Source organism: Scophthalmus maximus, chromosome 21 (genome assembly GCF_022379125.1).
Source record: "Scophthalmus maximus strain ysfricsl-2021 chromosome 21, ASM2237912v1, whole genome shotgun sequence".
NCBI classification, from domain to species: domain Eukaryota; kingdom Metazoa; phylum Chordata; class Actinopteri; order Pleuronectiformes; family Scophthalmidae; genus Scophthalmus; species Scophthalmus maximus.
Genome location: NC_061535.1, coordinates 7,020,703 through 7,047,519, shown reverse-complemented (window position 1 = coordinate 7,047,519; position 26,817 = coordinate 7,020,703). Strand labels below are relative to the sequence as shown.

At 42.8% G+C, this 26,817-nt stretch overlaps 3 protein-coding genes across 4 annotated transcripts; 1 reads left to right on the top strand and 2 right to left on the bottom strand.

Annotated features, from left to right (window-relative positions):
- Positions 1-243: 243 nt before the first annotated feature.
- si:ch211-196f5.2 (uncharacterized protein LOC556372 homolog) lies at positions 244-2,374 on the bottom strand. The gene is made up of 4 exons (XM_035619005.2): positions 1,739-2,374; positions 1,550-1,649; positions 1,346-1,469; positions 244-791 (listed from the first exon to the last, which is right to left on the bottom strand). The coding sequence occupies exons 1-4, from the start codon at positions 1,864-1,866 to the stop codon at positions 694-696; spliced, it is 450 nt and encodes a 149-aa protein (XP_035474898.2). The 5' UTR covers positions 1,867-2,374; the 3' UTR covers positions 244-693.
- An 833-nt stretch (positions 2,375-3,207) lies between these two features.
- Positions 3,208-12,868, bottom strand: rec8b (REC8 meiotic recombination protein b). Its single transcript, XM_035619384.2, has 19 exons — positions 12,738-12,868; positions 12,090-12,157; positions 11,899-11,967; positions 11,383-11,525; positions 10,350-10,425; positions 10,037-10,154; positions 9,802-9,844; positions 9,142-9,209; positions 8,395-8,476; positions 7,825-7,891; positions 6,772-6,943; positions 6,517-6,654; positions 6,122-6,197; positions 5,524-5,711; positions 5,203-5,242; positions 4,979-5,054; positions 4,799-4,900; positions 4,017-4,123; positions 3,208-3,667 (listed from the first exon to the last, which is right to left on the bottom strand). Exons 2-19 carry the CDS (start codon positions 12,143-12,145, stop codon positions 3,591-3,593), a joined length of 1,698 nt encoding a protein of 565 aa, XP_035475277.2. The 5' UTR covers positions 12,146-12,157; positions 12,738-12,868; the 3' UTR covers positions 3,208-3,590.
- Positions 12,869-12,889: 21 nt separating this feature from the next.
- pdcd6 (programmed cell death 6) lies at positions 12,890-25,790 on the top strand. Of its 2 annotated transcripts, none has more exons than XM_035619388.2 (6): positions 12,890-13,023; positions 16,712-16,773; positions 22,460-22,504; positions 23,572-23,730; positions 24,145-24,254; positions 24,768-25,790. In XM_035619388.2, exons 1-6 carry the CDS (start codon positions 12,941-12,943, stop codon positions 24,864-24,866), a joined length of 558 nt encoding a protein of 185 aa, XP_035475281.1. In that variant the 5' UTR covers positions 12,890-12,940; the 3' UTR covers positions 24,867-25,790. The 2 variants fall into 2 exon arrangements, with proteins under 2 accessions (XP_035475281.1, XP_035475280.1); XM_035619387.2 differs by having other exon boundaries at positions 23,572-23,742.
- The last annotated feature ends 1,027 nt before the right edge of the window (positions 25,791-26,817 follow it).

Here is a 26,817-nt window from a genome sequence, read left to right as displayed (position 1 = left end):
AATCATTTGGAAGTGGTGTGTGTGTGTGTGTGTGTGCGTGTGTGTGTGCGCGTGTGTGTGCGCGTGTGCGTGTGCGTGTGTGTGTGCGTGCGTGCGTGCGTGCGTGCGTGCGTGCGTGCGTGCGTGCGTGCGTGCGTGCGTGCGTGCGTGCGTGCGTGTGTGTGTGTGTGTGTACGCGTGCGCGCGTGTGTGTGCGCCATCCACATTTAAAGCATTGTCCAATGTCATGGCTACAACTTTGACTTCTGTCATAATCAGTTTTATTGTCTTGACGTAAAAACATTACTACATATATATTATGAGTTTGGACACAGGCAAGAAGCAAGGTGGTGATTCTATATTTAGTACAAAACTATTTAATGGTTTCCTGCAACACATTTGACAGGAGCAAGAGTTTGTTATTACTTACTTATTTTTTTTATTATATTTTTTACAAATGTTACAACAAATTTAGCACAATCCTTCAAACCTGACAAATGTTGCCTTGCAGTTATTACTAAGCCATGCCACCTTGCCCTGGTGTAGAATCCTATCAACGGATGCCAACTTGCCTTTTGGAACTAAAATGGAGTTAAAACGTTTTGCCATTGATTAGTTGAACAAATCTTATCATAAACACGAACCAAACAGGGCAGCTCTGGGATTCACATTAAAATGGCGATGGCGACTCTTTGTGGGGTTTTTTTTGTCTCCTCAGATCTCCCGCTGTCCATCAGCCTCAGTCGAGTCAGGCTGCTCATGTTCCATGTCCAACGCCATCGTCGTATGCACTGGCGACAATCCGTCCTCCCCTGACAAGGACACAGAAGAGCGCACTGTTTTTATCAGCGTGTGCTCAAATGACCACAAATGAAAAACAAACACATTTGAATGCTCCTATACGAATGTGGACAGCATTTCTACTGACATTGGCCATAATCTGTGGACTCCTCTACCTAAACCAATGCAAATATATATCTAATACTAGGCCAAGTCAACCAGATTTTTCTCGTAGTGCTGCGAGTGCCGTGGCCCCATGTTATACTTGGACACTGATGTAATGTTTGAGATTACGTCATTTCATTGCCTGAGGCTCCAGCACCCTGCTGTGATCCACATCGGTCTGACAGTTCGCCCGCTGCTGACATTACATTCATTTTGCTGATGCTTTTGTCCAAAAGCGAGTTACAATCATAGAGGCAGGTAGCATTGAGGGTCTTGCCCAAGGGGTCCCACACTGGAATGACCTGGAATCGTACCCCGACCTTCTGTACCAGCAGTGTAACCCACTAAAGCTACAACACGAGCTGCTGACGGGGAATGAAACTCAAAAGAAGTCAAACTTGACCTCTCGTGACCTGCTTACATCTCTGTTTCCAGGGCAGGATGTTCATCCCGGTGCGACAGAAGGAGCGGTCGGTGTGGGCCTCGGTGCTGTACAGCACCTCCTGCAGCTCCTTGTCTCCGGGCTTCTGGGCTTTCACTCGTACCTGCAGGAAGAAATCAGATGTGAAATGTAAAGAAACGGACACACAAACGCTGGTTTCTCCTGTCATCTTAAAAGTCACACCTCGAGGATCGTGATCTCCTTCTCCTTCACCTTCCCTGCTTTGTTCTTCACCTGCGTCTTTTTGGTGTCCACCCACACCACCCTCTCCTTCACCTCTGACCTGGACACACAGACTTGTTAGTACCCTAAAGGTTGTTAGTACCCTAAAGGTCTTTTTTTTTTTTTTTTTTAAAAAGACACCACACTCACTCTTCGATGCCCAGGTCGGCCAGTGTCGTGTCCAGGAAGGGGAAGGGCTGATGGGCGGCGTCCGGTTGCACCTGGATGGGCAGTGTCACCGACATGGGGACGTCCCACTCCAGTTCGACGCGCACCATCCTGCCACGGGGTCCGGGAAACTTCCCGTCCGCTGGGCCGCCCGACCCTCTGGTGGCCTCTCCTTCCTCCGACAAGCTCTTTGTCTCATCTGCCGCCAGCTTGACTTTCTGATCAGTATCTCAAAAAAGAAAAGAATGGGACGTATTCGTCTCCCTCTTCTCTTGTATGTATCTCCTCCTTTACCTCCGTGACTCCTGGTACTTGGTTGCAGACACTGGCCTGGTCAGGGCTCTTGCCTCCTCTGATGCTCAAGGCCTCTGGAAAGTTGTGAGCGTGTCTCATGCATACAGACTCTCGACGCTCCGCCCTGCTGGCTGATATAAGCAGCTGGTGAGGACATGTGTTATGTGTCGCTCAGATGTTAGGTTCATCAGACTGTCAGGCGGGTGATGGACAGCTGGTAGTGTTTGTTCTGCGAGGTGTTTGTGAGAGCAGGCCGGGGTGAAGTCAGGAGTTTGTATATTTCTACTGTGAACTGAGGTACTATGTGTCTCTGGTCTTGGAAGAGATAATTGAGGAGTTGAAGCTTGCGGAGCATTCTGCGCATTGTACTCACTACAGGGGGGTCTTCTCCCACTAAAGCCTGCTGGACTTGGCATGTCACATTCCATGGGCAGCCACAATAAACACTCTCACACTGACACCAGCTTGACGTCAGCGCTGCAGAGGAGGGATGATGTAGAGGCTCTGTGATGTAAAGAACGGACATTTCCCAACAGACCACCTCCACTTGAACAAGTAGCATCAACAAACTAATCATTTCTGTGTGTTGAGATAAATCAGGATCCCTGTTGTCTGGCTGCATCTGTAGCCTCAGCGCAGGCCTCTCAGTCACAACGAGGTGCCACAGTATATATGGTGTAATCATACACACACACACAATAAAATGAACAAGCAAGTTATTGTTAAATTGTTGAGGCATGAGGTCAGACAGCAGTTTTCTGAGAGGGAGGCACATTATGGTTCAGTTGGAGGCAGGGGAGAGCTTACGTTCTCTCAAGCCACATTTCAGTGGTTTATGTACACTGTACTACAACATCAGTAAAAATCTGAATTTACAGGAATATAAACACTATACTAACAATAAACTGGCAGGAGTTTCCCTCGGCCTGTGACCCCAAAACTATGAAAGTTAAGCCTCATCTTCAGCGTCACTATTCTGGCATTTATCAAAGAACAAAATTGTTGAAAAAACTATTTCGGATTTTCACTGTGTTTATGATATTGCACAAACATCACAAGCCTTAATAATATTCTGATCAATATAAAAAATAGAATCCCCAAATTTCTCAGGCCTAAATATGTGTAGAGCTTGAGAAAATTACTTGAGATCACATGCAGCTTCACTGAGCATGTAGACTTTTAATAAAAGTTTCAGTTAAAAGAATTAAAAGGCTACAAATGCACACAGCAGATACAAACCGTATTGATATAAATCACAAAACCTGTATGATAAAATCTGCTCCCTCCTTTTAAGTTGTTTAAAACATCAATAATAGCAATGTACAATTCTGTAACTGTGTGAAATTGTTTAAAATTACAACCACATGAACAAATACCAGAGTGAATCAGATAAAAATCTCTTAAAAACACTAAGGAACACTGGGTAAAAAATAACAGACTTCAATAATTATAAGTAAAAAATTCACATGAAACACTGATTTGAAAAAATGTGAACACATCAGTGTGAGAACGGCTGAGCTCATGTGTGTCGCCGTGGCGATCAGGCTGCAGCGCTGATGGTCATTTGACTGAAGGGTTCAGTCTGTCGCACGGTCAGCTGTCTGGCGGAGAGCAACTCTGAGGAAGAGAATTCATAATTTTCGGAGAAATAAAGCCATATTACAAGAAGGAAACATCATTTAAGGCTATGTGTCGGTATACCCCTAAAGATTTACATGTAAAGGTTTAAAAACATTATCATGTGTCAAGTATCAGGACTTAGAAAAGATTGTGCAAGAAACTGTCTATTCTGAAGAATATGGCAGGGAACATATTTTTTAAATTTGTTCTTCTTCTTAAATTACACAACTTTATTCTTGTGATAATATGATTAATCAAAATCTACCACTGACTGCGTGAAATACATGTTCACGTCACCAAAAGTACAGAGACACTTCAGAAAACGGCAGAATGTTGATTTCCTCACCGAGCAGTTTGTAGAGGGTGTGAGCTGCAGTGGTGCGGTCGGCCTCGGGGGGCAGCAGAGAGTCGAAGGTGACTCCTGCAAACCTCTGCAGGTTGGAGGAGATCCAGCTGAGGAAGACGAGCAGTGTGAGTGCGAGGCAGGATCCAACCACGAGTACAGATAGAAATCGAGTGGTAGGGGTAAGTGGTAATGATGGATATAACCACTTTCATCTCAAGAAATTCTAAAATTATTATTTTTTTCAGAATTTTACCGATGATGGAATAGAACGCTTCTGCATTAAGACAACATGTAAACAAGAACCATGACTTCTGCTGCTATGAAGGCACCTTATGAAACAAATATTTGGCAGCATATATTTTTTGGCAGGATTCCAGTCACAGGCCAATGTGTGATGTTTAGAATGTAGCGTAAAATAGTAGCTTCAGTAAAACAGTTTTAATGTCTAATGTCCTTGTTGATGAGATGAATGGCAACATGTGTCTGTGGCTCAGGATCATTCCTTGGGCCTTGTGGCCGTTTGCTTAATGTAAAAAATTGAGGACAAGTGGCTCAACCTGTGATGCTGGAGGCAACAAGTGCATCAGAATTTACATGTTCTGATCAGGAAAACAGGAAGTTCACCAACATGCAAATTAGAGTTGATCACACAAAAGATCAAGTCTGCTCTCTGTGAAGAGATGCTTTCAGACATGTACTGGAGTCAGAACTCCTCCCCAGGGGGCTGCATGTGAGAGCTCAAATGTAACGGTGCTGAGGGACTGTACAGTAGTACGACGCACCTCAGCATGTCCCTGCTCTCTGTGTCAGTCGGCGCCTCGGGCATCTCGATGTTCTCCTCTGCTATCGGCTCCATTAGTGGCTGAGTGTCCTCTGGAGGAGACCTGAACACACACACACACACACACTGATCTGTCTCTATCCATTCAGCTGTTCATCTGTCTTTTACGTCGGAGACTCACCATCTGCCAATGGGGGTGATCAGCTCACTTCCAGATTTGTCCTCTTTGGATATGTCCAGGATCACATCTAACGCAGCTGTTCACATAAACACGAAGATACACAAGGTGAGCAGCTGACGGATTGACGTTAATGATGTGTTTATTCTGCTTCCAAAAACACGATCTGAAAAACTAACGTAGTGTGTCAGAGAGAGAGAGAGAGAGAGGGGAGGAAGGATTCTTACATGAACCCTCAGCCGGTTGCAGTCCTGACTCACTGGATATCTGTAAGCGAGAGAGAGTTTCGTGACACAGACACAAGGTTTATAATCTAATTTGTCTGAACCACTGAACTGAACGCGCTCAGTCGACAGGCCGCAACTGCAGGCGAGCTGTGTAACCTTCGTTATTGCAGCGCGATGGCCTTACGAGTGCGCCTCGAATGAAAGTGAGAGTTTACCGTTGGGAGAGGATTTATGTCTCTTTGGATTATTATGTGGATTTCAGAAAACGACTGGAAAAGGAGGAAGCAAAAGAATTCAGCTGGTTAAACGCAACAGACCCACCTGCTTCATGTCCGAGTGCCTCCTCTCTGTCCTCAGTATTTCTCGCTCCTGCTCAGACTCCCCTCGTGCCCCCTCTGCCTCCTCTTCTCCTTCTTCCATCTCCTCACTTCGTTTTCCCCCTTGTGCAGGCAGGACGGTGAGCAAGGCACACTGTTTCCATAGCAACTGAAGGTCAGCATGGGGTAGGCCTGTGGAGGGGGGGGGGGGGGGGGGGGGGGGGGTGATGGTTTATGTCATTACTGTGTATGTTCTGCACAAGAGCTGAAGTTAAGAGTTTGTTGAAAGCTGCCCGGCGCTGTTTGCTGGATGTTGGGGAGGTGAAGTGATCAATATTAATAAAACGTTTCAGAAGAAGGTACAGTAAGATTTCCTTGATCATGTCATGGTTTCGTTTTTATGAACCTCCCCCTGCCTGTTTCGGATCGCCCTTGTTCCCTAATCTACCTCGACACTGGTCTCTCTATCTCCATCATTTACTATCCCACCCATTTTGTATTCTCTTTATTCTGACCTTGTTTACAATATTTCATAACCCATGTATCTGTCTTGAGTTTCATTTTGCTTCAACAGCAGGGGTTGTGTTGCACTTGGTACTGACATCCACAGGGGGCGTTGAAGAGCTGAGCAGGTGTGGCCCTCTTGGTCGAGGAGGGCAAGTCCAGCAACACCTCGGACTGAGAGAAACAACAAAATATTAGAATATTAACTGGATGGAACAGTGTCAAGTTTGAACACACACAGAGAGAGAGAGAGAGAGAGAATGGGTAAAAGCTAATGATGGTGTCTCAGAGGAAACAAAGAAGAATGGAAAGAAGAGAAGAATGAAGGAAATAAAAACAATGGATAACTATTCTATAATAGGCTGAGAGAGCAGCAAGTTAAAGGGCGAGGAGGCTGTTTTGAGGGCAAAGTGAGGCCCTGCCCAGAGTTAGTGAGGTGCTCTCTGGCTGTGATTTGTGCGGCTGAGTGAAACTGTTCCAGTGTGTTCTGTACCAGGTCCAGAGTCTCAGTCAGGGGATTCTCAATCTGGTCCTTCAGTGCTCCATCAGACATCTGGACCTGTGGGTCGGCGAAGACCAGCTGACGCCGGCGACGTCCAGCAGGCTTCCTGAGAGGACGGATTGCAATGTTCTGATGGCAGAGCGAGAAACACCAAACTTCATTTCACTTATCAATTCACTTTATGAATCCATTTTTTATGATATATATTCATGAACTGAACAATCCCCTGAATCACCAGTGTATCACCTCTTGGTCTCCCTCTGTCCCAGATGCTCCAGAGGGTGGAGTCGGCATGGCAACGTGCTGTGGAGTCATCTCTAGGGCGACGGCAACCAGAGGGACCACCACAGGCTGACCCAACCCCTCGTCCAGCAGGTACACACTGTCCCGCTCTGCTCCCAGTGCTGTTTTATTCAGCCTGGAAACAACAACACACACACAAACACACTCAAAAACTGAATAATGACTGATATTGGGTCACTTGTCTCCCAGAACCTGGGAAACAGAACCAGTCTTGGAACTTTTTAATTCCCACATCATATCACCGAAATGTCTTTAAGAGATGTAAATTAAAGTTTAACTTGAGTTCATGTTTACAAACTCTTGTTTTTCTTCTTGGACACCGTCCACAGAGGTTGACCTCGTGCACTATCAAATTATTATTAAAAATGTCTGATCCATTACTGAAATGTCCACAAATAACCCTGGTGCCGAGTCAGGAGAAATCGCCCAGCTGTTTTTCACTTCAAGGTCGCGTTAATAGCAAATTGTGCATGTCATCATATTTCAAGGACGGCAACCGGGCCTTCTGTTTTTGGTAGTATGGTTCTTCTTACGTCTCCTAACCACTGCTGCAACTGTGTTTCCCTTATGCTTTGTCTAATGCTCCTCTACCCTCTCTCATCTTTGACAAGTCCCACAATCTGTTTGTTTTTTTATTTTTCAAATTGTGGAGCCACGTTGCATTAAACACAACCCAGTTTAAGAGCCTCTGGTTTTAACTGGTTAGTCTATAACCTTAGGCAATTATCTTCAATAGGAAATTTGATCAAATCAAATTGTTGTAGTGGTCGCAGGTTTACTCACTTTTTCGTTGTACTCTATCTAGCCTGTTTGTTTTAAATCCCAAGAAAAGATCAGATAAACTAAACATCAACTTGAAAATAATAGACGAACAGTATTATAAGACGACATTGTTTTGAACCATTTGGCATTTTAGTGATATTGCACAGGTCCTCAGTTTTGTTATTCACCACGTACTGCAGGACCGACTATCATTTGTCATGTCTCCAAACTCACTGGTCAAAAGACGACATGGCTCCCTCAAGCTCCCTGGTTCTCTCCCTGGTCCGCTGCTCCTCCACCTCTGTTGAACACACATGTACACAATGCACAGGGAAACAATGTGACACATACAAATCACATAGACATGAATAAACATGTTTAAGTTCACACGTTTCACACAAACTCAAATCAAATGACTACATCTATTCAATAAAACTGGTTCATGTCGATGTACCGAACCTCTCCACAAATCCAGCTTCTGCTCATTTACTGCTGTTTTCTACCCTGAAATAAAGGTCTCCAGAAAATAATCCGTTTCTCTGCTGGCAGTGAAAGCACCCGCAGTCAGAATTGCCCCCCCACCCCCCAAATCTAACAGTGTTGCGGATAATTTGACCTAGTTGACAGGTACAGACGTATTACGAGACAGACCATGTAGGACTGATGCACCAGGCTGTTCACAGGTCCTTAAAATGACTGCAAACCTACAGTGTGGCATTATAATAAACAAATAAAACCCTGACGTACTTGTGCAGTCCTTATGGTACACAGTGATGAACGTCCAAACACAGAAAACACACACACCTTGATCGAACTGGTCGGGTTGGCCTATCAACATGTCGATCTCTCTGGCCGTGACCTCTGGAAGATCCTCTCCCTCAAAGAACTGAAACACACAGAGGGTGACAACAATCAAGAGAGACCAAATGTCAGAAGAGGACAAAATTAAATAACGTAGAGACTGAAACAGAAGCAATAGAGTTTATTCAGTTTAGTGTCAACAGTGATGAATAAGATTGTCAGAGATTGCTACATTTTTTAAACGCAAAGCAAAAATGAACTCGAGGGGCAGATGAATAGAGGACGACAGAAGAGTGGGCCGCGTGTCTCTGTGACGAACTGAGTGGAGGCTGATGTCATTAAGTCAGATCTTATCAAGTCAAAATGTCTGTTAATGATGCCTCAGGAGGAGGCTAATCAGTTAACAGTGTGTGGAGGTATTGAGATCTACTGTTGGACAACGGCTGCAGTTCATGACTAAGATAATTTAGATCTGCCTTCTCCTAAGCAGTGGGTGAAATCAGAGCAGCCTGTTAAGCATCAGGTATTTTACATCCACATTCACCAGCACCATTAGCGTCACCTGCTCTCACCATTTTTTTAAAACCTGAAACTCAAGTAAAACGACAAATAAAACTGAGAAATCTGTCTGTCCCTCCCTGCAGAGGACCCGTGGAAGTCCAGTGTCGACTGAAGCCAAGTTAAGCCTGCTGTACCTAAAAAGGATGACTGGGATGTTTCCTGTCTCTGGACTCAGAAAAGACAGTTTACCTCAGCCGCGGTGATGACAAACTGCTCCTTCTCTGTCAGCGTGATGTCAACTGGGGGCAACCTGAAACCTGGTTTAACACAGTTGGAGAAAATCAGAGCCAAGCATGTTTGTAAGGGCACATGGAGGACGTGAAACGAGGTCAGGTTCATCTGTGTGGCACTTGAACTGTGTGGCACTTGAACAATGGTTATAAGGACAATGGATTTTTATGACACATGCATTTTACTGATCTCAGAGCATTTAATCAGTTTTTAAGCTAAATTAGTGAAACAAGCAACCTCACTGTGCCAAAAGTCTCAATTAAAAAGAACATTTAAGTCAATAAACAGACCCATTTGTAAATCCTCTGAGGACAAGGTCACCTCGACCGTAAACATGCAAAACTTTACCCCAATCGTAATCAGAATAAAGTGAATTCTAATTTGAAATGCAGTTAGTATTAAGCAGTAAGTTGTGTCCCATTTCATTTGAGGACTTGATGCAAGAATGTGGACTACAAAAGTGCAGCACGTAGAGGACTGTAGACTAGTATACTGAATTCTTCCCAAATGAGACAGTGAGGATTTACTCTTACTCTCTTTTGACATGGTTAATTTTGAAATGTGGACTGCAGAGGCGGTCGTCCCTGAAATGGGACGCAGCTAAATTATTAGTCTTACCCTCTTTGTTGAGTGTGTTGTGGGGACTGGGCACCAGGGAGTGCTGTGAATCCAACATTACAAGCATTGTGTAAAAGACAGCTTCCAGAAACATGGTTATTTTCATTGTTGGATGATTTCTGCGTGATCAGAGCCTTTTCATGACCAAAAATGCGTTAAAACAAGAGGTTAGAGTTGTTAAGGAACAAACTGATTCAAAGATTGCTTGGACTGATGTCTGTATTGTAAATTGTACCTGGTGTATTTTGTAAGGGCTGAGGAGTTGGTGTGATTGCATGAGACCGAAGAAGGGGTCCTGAGCTCCCTCAGCCTCCTCCATCATGTTCAGACTGTCAGGCACATTCAGGACCAGCCTGCCGGGAAAAAAGAAAGCGTGAGACATACCAGTGTTACCACTCAAAAAATAGAAAATCAAAATCCCACCAGATCCTTTTAGTTCAGACATCCCCAAACACATATAACCTCTGCACGGTTTTACTTAAATTCTAGATTCCCGAGGAACAAAACACTCTTCCCCTGTGCATTTTCCACATGGAGTGTGTGCAAACCTGTCAGACTCAGCCATGTCAATGCGTGTGCATATTTTAGCACGCAGCAGGCGGTCAATGGTCTGTTGAATCTCTTCTGCAAAACAGAAAAAGGAGGAAGGTAATACTCCATTCAAGTGCCTCTTATGCACCATCGCTGCGTTTATTGACAACTACACCCTAGTCTAGACTAACTGGAGAGAAAAAAAATCTGCTGAGGGCACATACTGATTTTGTGTTTAAATTTCCATGTAACTCTACTGTAATATGCAAGCTGTGCCAAAGATGTCACATATTCAAAAGATCATAAAACTCCATTATGACATCCTTAAGAAATACTTCAAAAACCTTGGGAGGATCTATTGTATTTTACAGATGGATGAAAATAAACCAGCCAGCCACTACAGAGGCTGCTCTTTCTTTCTTGGCTGCTCACAACCCTGCACTCTATTTCACTGTTTTCATCGACAATCATAGTGAATCTGTCACATACAATATCGATGTGTAGGAGGTGTAAATTAGGAACAGATGAATAGAAACTGTTGAGCTGTGTTTGACGCTAATGCTTTCATCAGCTCTACATTGGCCTCTAAATCACAGGGTATCTGGGTAATTTGGGGGAATCGAGCATAGAGCAGATGTTTGGGTTTTAACTAAAACAGCATTTCTGAGGTTTCTACATTTTTTAGCTGACATACGCTTTGTTGAGCATACAGCCTTTTCACATTTCACCGGAGCTTACAAGTCACCCAACAGAACTACGTCCAGAAAATTATTCCCTTTTTATTCATTTTAACTCACTCTGCTTTCTGTGATGAGCTATGAAATTACACTGCTGCCACAGTGACTGGATCTACAGTATGTGGGTTTTATAGAGCATAAAGAAGTAAAGTGTGTGTCTCTCATTTTTCTGCCCATTTTTTCTCTTACATCTAGCAGGAAGTTACATCATATTGTGTGTACACAATGTAGCTTGGAGGAGAGTTATGACTGATTGTAAATGATTCTATTTTGGTCTTTCTATTCTTGCTCGCTTTTTTCTTCTTCTTCTCACCGAGCAGAAAGCGACACTGGCTGTGGTAGACCACGACGACTCCATACTGCAGCTGGGACGACAGGTAGAGGGAGAACCGCGGCCACGGCAGGTTGGGCTGCGATGGAGGAACCTGAGCTGTCACGTAGCTCAAAATGTCCCCGCTGTGAAGATTAGACAAAATGGATAAAAACAATTCATTAAGTGTGTTAAAAACTATACATACTATTTAAGGTAAGAACACAAAGAGGGGTAATATTTCCACGTCACCTTTGATTTCCCTTCAAACTGAAGAAAAGGAAGATGCTACATATGTGTAGTGACAACATTTGAATAGTTTCAGCACTATTAAGTTGGCAAAATGGGAAGAAAAAAAGTTAGCTAATTTGCTGAGTGAAAAACAATATAGATTTATAACACAGGAATTAATCACATCTGTTATTTGGTCTACTTTAATCAAATTGGGGTTGATAGCAACACAACTACAGATAAATTAACATTAACATTAGCCATATTTTTTCTGTAGATATAAATTACCATGTTCGCTTGACATTGACTCTGAGAAGCTCTCTGCGAGTGACCCTGATTCCTCTGGTGGCTGCTAACCTGAACAACAAAACACAACCACGGGTTATTATTTTGTCATGTCTTGTCCTGGTAAACTCAAGTAATCTGTCAGTCTTGCTAGCTAAAGAGCTACACGCTAACAAGCTTCTTTTTTTACTCACCAAATTGTGGAAAAACATCCAGACTGGCGGTGAAGGACGTTTGGATAGTAAAACATTGTTCCACGTCTCTACAAATGGCATATGCGTAGAGGGAAAAGGTCAATGTGTAAGAAATATAAACTATTATAACTTTTAGTAAGGACACTACGGTCTACCCCGCCTTAAATCACAGTGGGCCAATCAGGTTGTGACTTTCAAATTAAACGCCAGTGATGCATTCATGAAATCTCAGAAAATAGTACTTGTATAAATTTTGCTTTTGGAAGTCAGGGAGACGTGAATAATAATAAATACCCCTTTTTAAAAAACAATTAAATTGACTTCATTGAATACAATCATACAAACAAACAGTAAGAATATAACTTATTCCGATTTACAAATAAGCTAAAATAAAGACTCATGAAAACGTATGAATACCAACAAATGACAAACAAACAAAGGAAAACATTAAAAAATATAATTTAATAAATCTGTTAGTAGGAAATGGTAAATTAATCACGAAGTATTCCTGTTCATAATGTTGGTCTAAAAAAAAGAAGATATTTTACAGCGGAAGGACAACGATGGACACAACATAATAATAAAAAGACAAACGTGCAAGTTTCTATTTTTACACAGTGGAGTAAGGAGAGGAAGGTGTGACGTCACCCAGATTAAGGGTAGTGCTCTGACTGTTGGCCACGCCCCCTGTGCGCGAGGAAGGCAGGCGGTGAACGTGGACGTCGGGCGGCGGCGGCGGCGGCGGAGCCTGATCAGAGCTTCTTCACAGGAGAGGAACTACAGCCGCGGGGAGAGAAGACGCAGTCCGTCGGTCTGACATCACGAAAATCTTTTTGAGTGCTCGTTTAAAAATGGCGTATCACAGTCCCTACAGAGCCCCGGCGCACATGAACGCTCCTCCGGACCAGGGCTTTCTGTGGAATATCTTCCAGAGGTGAGGCGGGGCGAGGCGGGCTATTTCCGCCGTGTTTTGGCGGTGAAAATCCGCCGTCGGTCGTGGCGAGAAGCAAGAAGGAGAGAGTGCGGCTGAGTGCTGGCGGTGACACTACGTTTCATTGACAGCTCGGGTTGTGTCTTTACTTTAAGTGTCCTCGCGAGTGTTTCCTGGCCCGAGAAGCTGTGCTTCCGCGGCGAAATGAGTGATTTATCGGCTCCTCGGTTTCCTCTCAGCGGCTGAGCTTCCTGGAGATATAACTGCTGTACGGTGTGACAGCCTACAGCGTTACACGTCACTCAGCAGGTTCATTACGTTACTGTACTTTAGCTTCACTGTTGCTGTTTAACTGCCTCAAGCTCAGTCAGTGAACCATCTCCTTGCAGCGATCTCCGAACTGGGGGTCCAAGGACCTCCAGGAGTCCTTGAACGCGTCTTGCCCTGCTGCTCAGCAAACAGTTCAATTTAAGATTTCTTAATGTTATATGTGAAAATATTTCATGAATGATTCCTTCTGCCACCATTAGGCAGTTTCTGCTGCAAACTCACTAGAGTGTAAATCCTCACAGTATGAGGTTTTCAAAATGAAAAAACCCTGACAAGTGTAGAGGCTGACATGAATTCTGGACAGCTTGATCTACACTAATAAGATTGTATTTTGTCGCCCGTGCTATTTTCCCCCTCTCTCCATTTTTGATGTTAAAGCCTCAGTGGCTGTATTCGACCATTGATTGTCATCAATTTCACCTCAGCCCGGGTCAAAAGTGTGTCAGCATCCGAGAAGCTCATAGTAGTGTAGAGAGGGGAAACAGTTGATGTGCTTTGATCCCTGCTAATAGTTAACTATACAGTTATGTAATACTGCAGAGGATTTTTTTTCTCCCCTTCTGCTTTCCTTACAACATTGATATGCTGCAGGCATCGCAAGGCTTTTGAAACACCCTTAATGAATTATTTATGTTTGGTGCAAACCCTCTTAGAAATTAGGTCAGATATATACATTTTGCCTCATATATGTTTGTTTTCTCTCTCGTTGTCTTCACCTCCCACACACGTCCACAGTCTTTCAGTCACGGCCACATAGAGAGTCATCATCACTCGACTCCTCGCGAATGAAAACGCAATCTGACTTCCTTGAACGCGCGACGCAGTCGTCTCTCACAAGAGCATTGTGCTGCCTCATGCCTCATCTGCTGGGGGGAAATCTGGCAGAGCTGTGATGGAATTCCCTCAGTCATGTGATCGGATTCAATAGAGCATAGTTGACGTGGAAGGCCTCTCAGTCTGTGTGTCACGCAGACACACACCTTTCCAATCTATGACTCACCTTCCCGCTGCTGTTGGAAAACAGCTTTTCAGTTTACAAGTCGCAGACCTCTTATCCTGTCTTATCATCAATCTGTCGTTTCCTGACTGGACTTGTCACATCGGTTGGACGGAAAAGAGTCATTTAATCTCTAGTTGTTTCGCAGTGAACGGTAAAGCTAGACTTCTCGAGTGTTTTTGTTTTTATTCAAATCCATGACGTGACAAGGAATGAATCACGCGGAAGACATTCTCGTCTATTTGCCTGCTTTCTGGCGGATGATGCTGGCACGACAAAAATGTTTGCACCCAGCCCTTCACCAGACAAAAGCGAATCAGAGTCCATACCTGTCACTTTGGAATGACAACACCAAATCAGAGCCTGTAGGAAGGAAGTTTGTTTCACTTTGAGTAACTGAACAAGAGATTGAACTGACTGTTCTCACAAACAGTAAAAGCTGATATGAGGTTTCAGGATCTCTGTGGACTGGAAACTGGTCCACAGTCATTCTACAACCTGAACCTTAGATCAAAACAGAAAGAGTACAGCAACGGAAACTGACTCTTGGACAGCTGGATTTCCCCGGAAGGTTTTGTGAATGCAGCTGTAATTTGGATCCTTTTTTTTTCCACCATTGAAGCCATATTGACATTTGCTTGCTTTTGGACTGTTATGCGGAAAGTAGGGTGTGTTTTTGGTCCCAGAAAACCATATTCCGACCTGGTTGTTTAATAGGACACAGTGACACAAGGGAAAATCTGAGCATAACCCACTCAGCCACGGGGTTTTATGTCCTTCCGTCTTTTTTCTTTGGGTCTTATTTGACAACGTGAATATAAACTGTACCATAGGCAAGAGAATGTTTGAATGATGTTTTGACTTGTTCTTTTAGTCGTCTTACTCTACGTGAAAGTGTGTTGAGGTAACGTTGCCCGAGGCTCAGTGAAAGAGTTAGTGAAATTAGGGGATGAGGAGAGGAGGAGGAGGGAGAAAGAGGGAGAAGTTATGCTGCACACACACACACTACACTTCTTTGAGTTCATCCGTCAGTGTTTGTAAAAGGCTGGGTCCCCGCTGCCGACACTAACTTAACCACTCGTCACCATCACTCCGACAAAGCTCTCATTTATGGAGGCGTGCTGAGAGCTGTGTTTCTCCCCGAGGGGACCAGGCAGGTCTCCTTATGTTTGTTTTCTTTCTTTAGGTGGGGGAGTTAAAGAGAGGGGGGTACACAGAGATATGTATCTGATCACCGTATAGAAAGTCATGAAGGCTGCAGAGGTTATGACACGACCTCACATACTGTGAGACAACTGGGAGCGGAAAGTCAGCCCACAACCTCAGCACTGAGTTGGTCCTCTGTGTGTGTGTGTGTGTGTGTGTGTGTGTGTGTGTGTGTGTGTGTGTGTGTGTGTGTGTGTGTGTGTGTGTGTGTGTGTGTGTGTGTGTGTGTGTGTGTGTGTGTGTGTGTGTGTGTGTGTGTGTGTGTGTGTGTGTGTGTGTGTGTGTGCGCGCTGTTTTTTTAAGGGGGTTGCCCGTCTCCTCCTCCTCTCGCTTTTTCTCTGCTGGTATTCAGAGAGTGTTTATTGAGCGTGCTCTAATGTTGATGGGTTGGGCCTGGCTTGTTGCTAAGGAACAACTGAGTCACTGGAGGTTTGACTAGCTCACATTATTTCACAACAGCGAAGCCCGTTACTCGTGTCACACTCCGACCATGTTTTTATTCTGCAACACGGACACTAAAGTAATTTGGCCTTTGTTCGATCTAATGAGAAAACTTGATGCCCTAAAAATAGCTTTTGACATATTTTTTGCCATGAATAACTTCTTATCTTAGGAGGTTTCCCTCATGCGTATTCACTCCAGATTACATTTATTTCCGTGATCTAGAACTTCTGGATGTTGACCTGGAAACAATGCCATGTCTAGAAAGTATTTTAAAGCTTGACTCCCAAAGTTTACGAAATGTTACGAAAACCATCATTGGCAGTAATTTACACACACACACACACACACACACACACACACACACACACACACACACACACACACACACACACACACACATCCACACACACACACACACACACACACACACACAGGACATTCACAAACAGGTAAGTCTGTGCAGCACAGTCACACACACACACACACACACACACACACACACACAAGGCTTGTCTGGCGGATCTTTGGGGAGACACGAGTGTACATGCTTCCTCGTGTGTCTCGATCACAGAACTCCATTCAGCCCCGGTGGACTGTTGAAACACTAACACGCGCTCAGGAGGATAAGGTTTCAGCTGACGAGTGCTGCTATTGAGTGTGTGGGTGTGTGAAGTGGATAATGCAGGGGTATCTAATCTGTGTTTCCGTCCCCAGGGTCGACAAAGACCGGAGCGGAGTGATATCAGACTCGGAGCTTCAACAGGCCTTATCGAATGGTATGTTTCTGCGTCGGACTCTCTTTTTTCTGACTTTTTTCTAAATTTCCGCCTTCTATTTTTGTTTCATTCTCCATATACACACAGCTGGCAGTTTATTAGGTACCCTCAGCTATAACGAATGCCAATAAGTGCCACCTTCATGAATGTTATATTGTTGCTCTTTTATTGAAATTGTTTTAGAGATGCATTGATTCAATATTATGAGGCATATAGTTTGTGGTGATATAAGAACATTCTCCAATGTACCTCACTGTCCCTGTTATCACAGCCAGCTCAACACTGTAGGAGCAGGTCGTTGAAATTGTGCCCACTTTACACGGCGTTATGAATCTGCTTGTGAAAGGTTTCAACCATGATGCATTGCAATTTTAAATTTTTACAAGACAAATGCTTGGAAGGACAGAAAATATCAGTAGCTATAGATAAAAAAATTAATCTTATTTTCCAATATGGATTGCTGTTGTCTGTGCTGCTGAACGGATGTTAATCTGACAAAGATTGAATACTTGGCGGAAATATTTCAAAAATCCGCATGAAAAGGGCCCAGAGAGATCACGGGAGGATTACAGCAGCTAGTGATGGAGGTGCAACCATTCTGCAGTATGTCCTGGAGGAGGCTCAGGAGGAGAGGGGATTCAAACAGGATTAGGTCCTCAGTTCCCGGACTACAAAACAAGTGTACGCACGCACACACACACACACACACACACACACACACACACACACACACACACAACACACAACACACACACAACACAACACAACACACACAAAAACCACTGCACCAGCATTGCGTCTTGACCTTGCTCTCTTTTTGACATTGATACTGATCGTTGAGACATACGCTGTATTTCAGGCCAGAGTTTGCCCCGAAACTCTAATTGATGTTTTAACAGTTAAATGTTTGTTTTCTCATTAAATTATAATTTGCTCCCCATCAAGTTTATGGCTGAAGTGTTTGGGCTGCTTCTCTAAGACCGCGTTGAACAGATTATACTCTTGTCAGAAACCTATTTTTGTTGGCACCTCAGAGGAAACAAAGACGAGCCAAAGCCGTCGGCAGCACTGAAAGAAACTGTTATCAGTCTGCGCAGTGGCTCTGGCTCAGCATACTGATAAGTGTGTGTGTGTGTGTGTGCGCGCGCGCGCATGTGTGTGTGTGCATGTGGTTATCTGCACAATGTGAGTGTTAATCAGTTATTCATTTTTATTTAGCATTTATGCCAAGGGTCAGCAAGTATGTTTTATATTTGTAGTTTTTTTGCTTGGCACGTATGTGCGTGTAATTATCGGTGTTGTTTTGTATGTGTGTGCATGTGTGCCTACACTTAGCTGTGAATGTGCATGTTCTGAACAGCAGGTCTCCTGGTTCACTCTCCACCAGTTCATTAGGCTCGTCACTTGGATATGAAACAGAGCCAGTGAAGCCGAACACACTGCGCCGCATCCTGTCCTGCAGTTTGCCTGCTCGAGCCACCAGCCCTGCCACTGTCTGTCTGTGTGTCTCGGCTCCAGTGTCCCTAATAAACGCTGGGACGCTGGTGAGGCTGTTGCGTTTCTCAATTCTCATCTGTCTTTTCTGTTCTCTGCCTTCAATGCCTGTCTTTTCCTGAAATCTGCCAGCCGCCTTCTCCCTGTTTCTTTTTGGTGGATGTGAAACATTTTCAAAGGGAAAAAAATCTGCCAGCAGGACGAGATATTTCCAACTGTTTCCATCCCAGTTTGTCTTGTATCGAGTGCCTTTATTCTTTTGAGGCTGTTTGCTCTCTGTCAGGATGATGCCTCCTTTTTTCCTAGTCTTTCAAATAGCATTATTATCTCTTCCTACTGGCAGAGGATTATTAGTTTTAAGTACAAACTAACAAAATTACATCTCCTCTCCTCTCTTATTCCATAATGGCACCAACCCAGTGCTTTGCTGTCATCTTGTCCGTTTTGTCCTCTGTCACTTACCTCTCGCCCCTTACTAAAACCCACCTTTTATAATATCCCTTCCTCTCTTTGTTTGCCCCACCTCCTTATCCTCCTTCTCTCCCTCTCTCCCTCTCTCCATCAGTCCTGGGTGTGACAATGCATCATCTGAAGTGTATATGAATGTTTGTGTTGTGCGTCTGCCTTATAGCTGCAACATTTTCTATAAGTATAGCTTTTTTTGGCAATCTTTGCTCAGCAGTGAGTAGATAACCCGACTCCCTCCATCCCTCCCATACAGATTTATTCTTCTCCTACGTGAGTTATTTTGAGTTAAGTGTGTTGGAGCAGTAATAGCCACGGAATTGCTGACACCTGCCCAGGTCTGCAGAAGTAGAATTAGCTTCTATCGAAATCTGTCACAACGCATCTCTTCTCTTTGGATAAGATTAATGTTTTTGTACACGGTCGGTCTCTGATAAATAAATGTAATGAACTAAATGAAGTGAGGGAGCATTTGCCTGCTGTGCAGACTGAAGATTTGGCTGAATGACGGGAGTAGAAGAGTTTGTTCAACCTGATCTTTGCCAGCCTTGTGTAAGGCTTTTCAATGTCTTCAAACCACAAGAGAAAAACGTGCCCAAAATGACACTAGTTGACCTCTTAGTGGCATTGTAACAATAAATGTTCTGTTTTCACAATTATCTCTTATGTTGACTTAGAGTCCGAATTCCTTTGACACAAAAATATTACACGATCCGACAGGATGATGTGATTTATTATTTCTCAAGAATTTTATCACCAACCGTTTGACTGTTGTAAGCCTCTTACATTCAATTGGACAATATTACCTGTTTTTCACTTCTTATATCATCACCTCAAGATGTGAGAAGATCTGAGGAGATGTGAGGAAACGTTGTCCGCCCAGTGGCACAGTCAGTAATGCGCCTCCTTTTTCGGTAGTACAAAGCTCATTAGCTGCTTTGATGCTGATCATCGTTGCATGCAGCTTTATTGGAACTGGAAATAGAAGGGTTCAGGAAATACAAGAACATTTTCATTCTATAATTATGATGTTGAGTAGGCAGGTTTTTAAGATGAATGATGATGATGATGTTTTCAAAAAGTCATCGTTACTTCAATTGTGAACTGTATCAAGGTCAAACCATTACCTTGGAAAGAAATTGTATTCAGTTTGTGTGTTTTGGTTCAAGTCTGTGAAACTACTTTGTGAGGATTATAGCTAAAAAGAAATGGAGTTCTGTCAAAGTTCAGGTCCATTTGTGCTCACATATGTCACGTGTATATGTACTAGCATCTCACTAGACCCCCAGCACAACCGTTATATGTATGTATACTCATTGCAGTCAGTTCACAGTTGTTTTTCCACCAGTCTGCCTCACCTCCTATATTCCCTCTCTCCCCCCTTCTTGAGAGAGCCCAGTGTGTTGACTGAACAGAAGTTGTATTGTTCCATTTGCCAATCGGACGCACACAAACATCTCAAACATACCGACCACCTCACCCTGGGGAGCCGCAGTCTACCCAGTGTGAGTCATTTTAGCAGATTTACAGGGGAAAAAGTATCATTTTGAGATACACAAGTGACACGAAATGCCATGTACCCGTTGTAATTCCTCTGGAAAGCAAGTTTCCAGATCATTAGGACAATAGTCATGGTTACATGAATGTCTCTATATTCTTGGCAATCCATTTAATAGTTGTTAAGATATTAAAGGCATGACAGTGCCACTATGACGAAAAGCCGACTCGAGAAATAACCCTGCTTTTTTTTTATTAAATTGGAAATGGTTGCAGAAAGCATATGGATGGAGCACAAGTGGATTGTTGTACTACTCATTAGTTTTGTTATGCTCATGTCGAGAGGGGCGTCTGGGCTCAAGATTGGAATTGTCTTGCAGGTGTTGTGTTGGTAATTTACAGACCTGGCTGCTATAAAAATGTCACTCTGGAGACATGTATTATAAAATAATCCATTGCTACTACACAGTTTCTGAAAACATTTTAGCAGTTCATGGGAGACAAGGTTTTCATCGGACTGCACTGCGGCGAGTACACTCAGCAGTTACTCTGACTTATCTGGATCTACAAATTGATCTACGCTATCAATACACATTTCAGTAGTTGGTGTAAGAATTTGCTATAGATCCTGGCATGAAGATGGTCTCCAGTAAGAGACTCGCATCTGGTCCGAGAACAGCTCCACCCACTGTCCCAGACAGCCTCACCCTTCAATAAAACAAACCAAGGCAGGGGAGTGTCTCTGAGCTCTGAAGCACTGGGGGACACACTTCCATCCCCAAATCCTGAAATCTCTATGTCCTAAACTGATTTCCTCCTATAATTTATGGACCTTCTCAAAGTTAAATTCCACCTTTTTATTTAAATCAGTTGCTGTGTTTCAAAAACCTTTGCAGATCTCACAGCAAACCTGCTTACTGCTGGCATAACCAGTCATGAAGAGCATGTTATGAAAAGGTTTCCACAACGAGATGTACAAATCGGTAGATGGGGTTGTAGGAAGGAATCGAATGTAGGCCAAAGATTTCGAAGTATGGCAACAAAAACTAAACTGCAAAAAAATCTCCTTATGTCCCTTCTCTTTTGTTGGCTTCGCTCATCTGGTTATCTCTCCTCTTGCTGTATTGTTCTTCTCTTTTCTTCCCTCGTCTTTTCTTGTCTCATCTCTCTCCTCTGCAACCTCGCGCTGTCACTCCTCTTTGTTTCTACTCCTGAGCTGTTGGCCCTTCTGTAATGAAGCGCGCTGGTGAGTCAGCAAGCCATTTAGTTTGCCCAATAAATCTCAGTGTCTTGAGAACCGAGTGTGTGAAGAGGGCCATAAAGTATAAACACCCTGCTCAGCTCAATGGCCACCAGTCTTTTTCTGGTCATAAAGATGACAGCAGTTTGTCCTGTAGATGAAAAATACCTTTTCTTTTTCGTTTTGGGGGGCTTGTCATGTCTTTGTCTTCTCTTTTTGGAAAACTTTCTGCTGTGATGTGGTAAAAATGGATCATGTATTTCCCTTTTTTGTCTAGTCTGGCTTTTCTTTGCACTGATTATTTAGATTACTTATAAACCGCTTAATGTTCATGGAAACTTAATATAAGGTCCTCTGTTGAGGAGTGATCTAAGAATTTGGAAATTCAACTTTAATGTTGTGCACTACCGGTTAAATAGAGACAGAGCTTAGGACCCTGGAGCCAACACAGCTAAATATAATTCAGCCATTATTAATTTAATATTGTCCGAAATGTCCAAACATAAAGTATTCACAATGTTCTATCTGTGCACATTTGGTTTGATTAAGTTTTTATCATTTAGTCTTTAAATTAAAAACAGAGAGAATAACATCAGATGGTCTGAAAATATTCACATGAATATTATTCATTTCAAGTTTACTATAAACGGGGCTTTCATTTCTTATCCCAGGATAATGAATTGAAAATTCAAGATTGAAAATAAAAAGGGTCCTTAAATTAGTCTGATAATATATACAGTAGTATCGGTCTGTCTTAAAGATGAATACAGACGCCACAGAAATGTTTGTCCTTAGAAAATGTGTTAATCAAGCCCAGATGACAAGAGAACTCATTCTCTTCACTCACTCATGAGTCATGATCTGTTATCTTTTATCACTCTTGTGTACAAAAAAAATATTACAGATGTTTTCATCATTATCGTTCTGACAACAAATACCGAAACAGCCCACATTGGACTGGAATGTAACCGATGCTTTCCTGTCTCGCAGGCACATGGACTCCCTTCAACCCAGTGACGGTTCGCTCCATCATATGTAAGTAATTCCTCACAGCGACAGGTCTTGTTTGTTTGCTCGCTCTCCATGACGACCGGATAAATTCATTACGTTTTCAGAAAAACTGTTGGCCTTCAAACAAAGGCCTCAGTGTTGCTCAAGTGAAAACCTGAAGCCGTCAGTTTCCCACTTCGTAGCTTGTCTCGCAAGGAAGCTGCCGATTCCCTCTGGTGCCTCAGAAGCAGTTGTGTTTTGCATCTGATGTTAAACACTCTACGGTTGGCAGCTTTTTAACTTCACTACTGTAGGTCAGACTTTTCCTCACCATACACATGAACTTCACACACTGCTTGTCAAACTATGTATTGAATTTATTTCCCTTTTTTTTTTAACTGCAAACTCTTTGCACATGTCTTGTATTGATTCCAAATTAAACAAAATATGCCACAAATATCTTTGCTCGGGTCTTTTATGTGGTTTATTTTGTTTGATTCATTTCACACAAGATAGATACAAAATCCATGAATGAAATGTAAAAAATATGTGTGGGGTGATGTGGAAACCAGCGGCGGCTTATATTAAAACCACACCCAAAAGATAAAATACGAAAACTATACAAAATCATATATGCTTTTGTGCGACTTGCAGAGTAAATTCCATCGCCCTCCCATTCGCACTGCGCTATGCTCAGTAAATCATTTGTTTAAAACACCCCAAGCAAGGAGCATATCCCGAGATCACACTCCCTTTGTTGGGAAGTAATTGGATTGAACCACATGGGGGTGAGGAATGGATTAATGTTGGGGAGGGGGGTCATACAGTTTTCTTCCTCTGTTATGGTGTTTTAGGTCTTAGTCTTAGGAGTTAGTCAAGTGTGAGCAGCCTCTCTCTGATCCACACTTCACGCTCCGCCGTTCTCTGCCTGTTGATTTTAACTATATATGGTAGCATGATTGCTTTCCTGCAATAGGATTCGTCCTGTGCGTGTGCTGAACACCAACACTTCCTAGACCTGTGATGAACATGTGTGTATGAGACAAAGAGTGAATATTAATAATACCTGACAGTAAACCTCATTCTCGAAACTTCTCCTTTTTTTCATTCAGCCATGTTCGACAGGGAAAACAAAGGCGGCGTGAACTTCAACGAGTTCGCCGGTGTGTGGAAGTACATCACAGACTGGCAGAACATCTTCAGGACCTACGACAGGGACAATTCTGGCTTCATTGATAAGAACGAGCTCAAACAGGCACTAACTGGATTTGGTGAGACACAAAGTATGCGGGTATATTCAAACTCGATCATGTGGTGGAGGGCTCCATGGCTTTTTAAAGGACCGTCGTCTGTGTGGGTCGGATTTTGTCTTTTCAGTTCGTCTGTTTGTTTGTATAGACCCGTATGCAATAAGATGACTTTTAATAAGAGAGGAGTTTGTGATTCTATCAATACTTAATGCTTTATACTGTAGCAAACATTTTGTGAGGCTTTACTTTCACAGTGATTAAACCTTTAAAAAATATATATATTTTTGACAAGCATCTGCAGTACAGAACACTTTTATAGGGCCAAAATCCAAAACTAGTAGTGCCCATTATCTTATGGAATTTTTATATAGTTGTCAAAAACCAGAGGGAGAGCACATAATGTTTATAATGTGTTATATTTGACACTGTGTGCAGGCTATCGTCTGTCGGACCAGTTCTACAGCACGTTGATAGAGAAGTTTGACCGCCAGAGGAAGGGACAAGTGGCCTTCGACGACTTCATCCAGTGCTGCATTGTTCTACAGGTGCCACATTTAGACAGAATCATAAAAAACTTCATGTATTACGATTTGGGACAGGGAGGTTTCTGGATGTCATTGCAGTGTCCATGTCGTGCTTTGTACCGGCCCAGAATTTTCCTCAACATATTGAGCTCCTGAGTAAGCACTTCTGTGTGAGACATCCACGTTCTCCCTGCTGTCTGATTGTCTGCTACGACCTCATCAATTTTTCCATTACACTTAGCACTTGCGTCACAGCAATCTTTTATTCATAAGATTCAAAGTGCAGTTTGTAATTATGCACATTTAAAAAAATCAATTCAGCTAATTAATCTCCCTGGGAAGGTCCAAAGGAACCAGTTTTTTCCTTTACAGTAATTTTATGCGACCATTCACTTTGTTTAGCACTATTTTCTTTGCTAAATACGAATGAGCCAACTTGACTCGATTATAGTCACGTCTCCAGAAGGATAAAGGTAAAGATAATTAACTAAAACTACTATTCACTGAAGTTTCATCTGTTCTTCTCCTCTACAGAGGTTGACCGACGTGTTCAGGCGGTACGATACAGATCAGGATGGCTGGATCCAGGTTTCATATGAACAGTATCTTTCCATGGTCTTTAATGTAGTATAACGCACACGGATCTTCACAGAAGAGCACAACTGGACACAACTGTGCCAAAGCCCCTGGCACCTCCCGAATGTCGGCCATGGTGGACAATACAAGATTTTTTTAAAACCTCATTTTTAGCCCCAGCTGGGCTGTTTCACACAAATTTATAAACCTCAGGGTTCCCAGGTGTGCTTGAAAACCTTGACAGTTTGGGGAAGGGGAAATTGGGTCTGGAAAGCCTTGAAAAGTCTTTAAATATTATGTTAAGACAGTGTGGGAACCCTGAAAACTAACACAAGATAACATTTAGGGACGTTATATTATTTTTAAGGACACAATGCCTTCCAGATGACGGTATTTGTGAGTATAAAAAGATTTAAGGAATTTAGGATTTAAAAAAGATCTTGTAGTGTTTTATTCGTTGACCAACTTGGACGATGCCTGTGTTGGCGACTCGATCGGGGGAAATCTTGTGGACACTTGTCTTGTCAGTCTAACTGTTATCGTCAACAAACCTTTTAATGTCTTAACTTTAATTATTAAAATTAAAAAATAACTGTGTTAAGAGTAAAATGATGCATTGTAAATATGATTTAAGATGCATTGCATGCTTTTCAGGGAAATTTAGCCCCACTTTAAAGCATGCTTTCCCCTTTCTCTTATATTTCCTCAGCCCTATTTTGCTCAAAGCCATGTTTACAAAAACTGTGAAAGCAGGTGACGCTCTGCTTTGAGATTCACTGACATGCCAGCTTACATGCCATATTTGTACAAACATTTTTAACGGCAAACCTTCAACTGTTAGGACATAGAACTTTTGGTAGAGGGTGAGCATAATGCCTTTAGTATGGCTTATTTTTTTGTGCATGATGCCTTAAAATGTGTTAAAAAAAACAACAACAACACAAAAGAGAAATCTTTTATTAAAAAAGAAAGAAAATCTGATGTGGAGTGTGCTTTTATTATTTACTGGACATTACAGTCACGTTGTATTGCAGGGGGGAAAGTCAACATAGCTAAAAGTCGCCCTCTGCTGGATGTTTGAAGTCTTTACCACTGCAGTGCACCTGCAGTACAGTATGTCACACAACCTTGCACATTGTTTTTGAATCTCTCTGTCGAAGTGAAATGTCTGCACAGTCATTTTTGTAGCTTTAAAATCCCCAGATACTGTAAAGGATGGAGATGATACATGAGCAGATTTGTGCGTAAAACCAACCAGCATCGTAGGTGTAGACGCGCACTGATGACTTCAGGAGGCAGTAGAGGCCATGATGTCAGCACAGAGTTTTGAGCACCATGGTTCGTTATAACCATTTTCAATTATTGCAAATACTGTAGTACTGTGTTTAGAGCAAGTTATCATGAGTAACATAATTTAGAGTCAACAGCGTAAAAATGATGCAAAGCTGATGAGCGTATAATAAATAACGTGTTGTAAGGTTATAAAAGATATTACCTTTTGGTTGTCAGAGCCTAAAGCAATACCTTTGAATTATTGTTTTCCTCTGCCAACAGTTCAGAAACTCAAAATAACCAATTTGCAGTCATAAAATAATAAAATCTTGATATGTGATAGGCTGAAACCTGAAATGTTTGGAGCATGAATGGGGTAAGTATCGAAACAGTTGGGAGTTATATACAATGAAATAGTAAGTTTTTATTTTAGTTATTCTTAATGATTTTCACCGTTTAATTGTTTTGTTGTTGTGAATACATGTACATGAAATGGAACCCTCCCTCAGACTGTGATCTTTATGTTTACTCCGCTCTGCCCTGCTGCCTCGCCACATACTGTTCCAGAATAGCCCTTTGTTAGCGAGGTTGTGTCTGTGTAACTTTTTGGTTTTCCATGCTCTTCTGACTTGGATGCAGTCGCCTTTGGCTGTGGCCGACAGCTGGATTCCCTGGGAGGACTCTGAACTATGTCAGGTCAACTGCCTGCTGCAACCTTAGGCCACAATCACTGGCA

What these genes read in the sequence shown, in the direction of transcription:
- si:ch211-196f5.2 (XM_035619005.2), bottom strand. Translation starts at nt 1,866, where the DNA reads ATGGTGCGCGTCGAACTGGAGTGGGACGTCCCCATGTCGGTGACACTG. An exon ending in GCCGACCTGGGCATCGAAGA is followed by an intron (nt 1,650 to 1,738) that starts GTGAGTGTGGTG and finishes CTGTGTGTCCAG; the next exon opens with GTCAGAGGTGAAGGAGAGGG. An exon ending in CCTGCCCTGGAAACAGAGAT is followed by an intron (nt 792 to 1,345) that starts GTAAGCAGGTCA and finishes TGTCCTTGTCAG; the next exon opens with GGGAGGACGGATTGTCGCCA.
- rec8b (XM_035619384.2), bottom strand. Translation starts at nt 12,145, where the DNA reads ATGTTTTACTATCCAAACGTCCTTCACCGCCAGTCTGGATGTTTTTCC. An exon ending in GCCCTTACAAAATACACCAG is followed by an intron (nt 9,845 to 10,036) that starts GTACAATTTACA and finishes TTGGATTCACAG; the next exon opens with CACTCCCTGGTGCCCAGTCC. An exon ending in GGCACTCGGACATGAAGCAG is followed by an intron (nt 5,243 to 5,523) that starts GTGGGTCTGTTG and finishes TCTCGCTTACAG; the next exon opens with ATATCCAGTGAGTCAGGACT.
- pdcd6 (XM_035619387.2), top strand. Translation starts at nt 12,941, where the DNA reads ATGGCGTATCACAGTCCCTACAGAGCCCCGGCGCACATGAACGCTCCT. An exon ending in CTGTGGAATATCTTCCAGAG is followed by an intron (nt 13,024 to 16,711) that starts GTGAGGCGGGGC and finishes TTCCGTCCCCAG; the next exon opens with GGTCGACAAAGACCGGAGCG. An exon ending in TCAACAGGCCTTATCGAATG is followed by an intron (nt 16,774 to 22,459) that starts GTATGTTTCTGC and finishes CCTGTCTCGCAG; the next exon opens with GCACATGGACTCCCTTCAAC.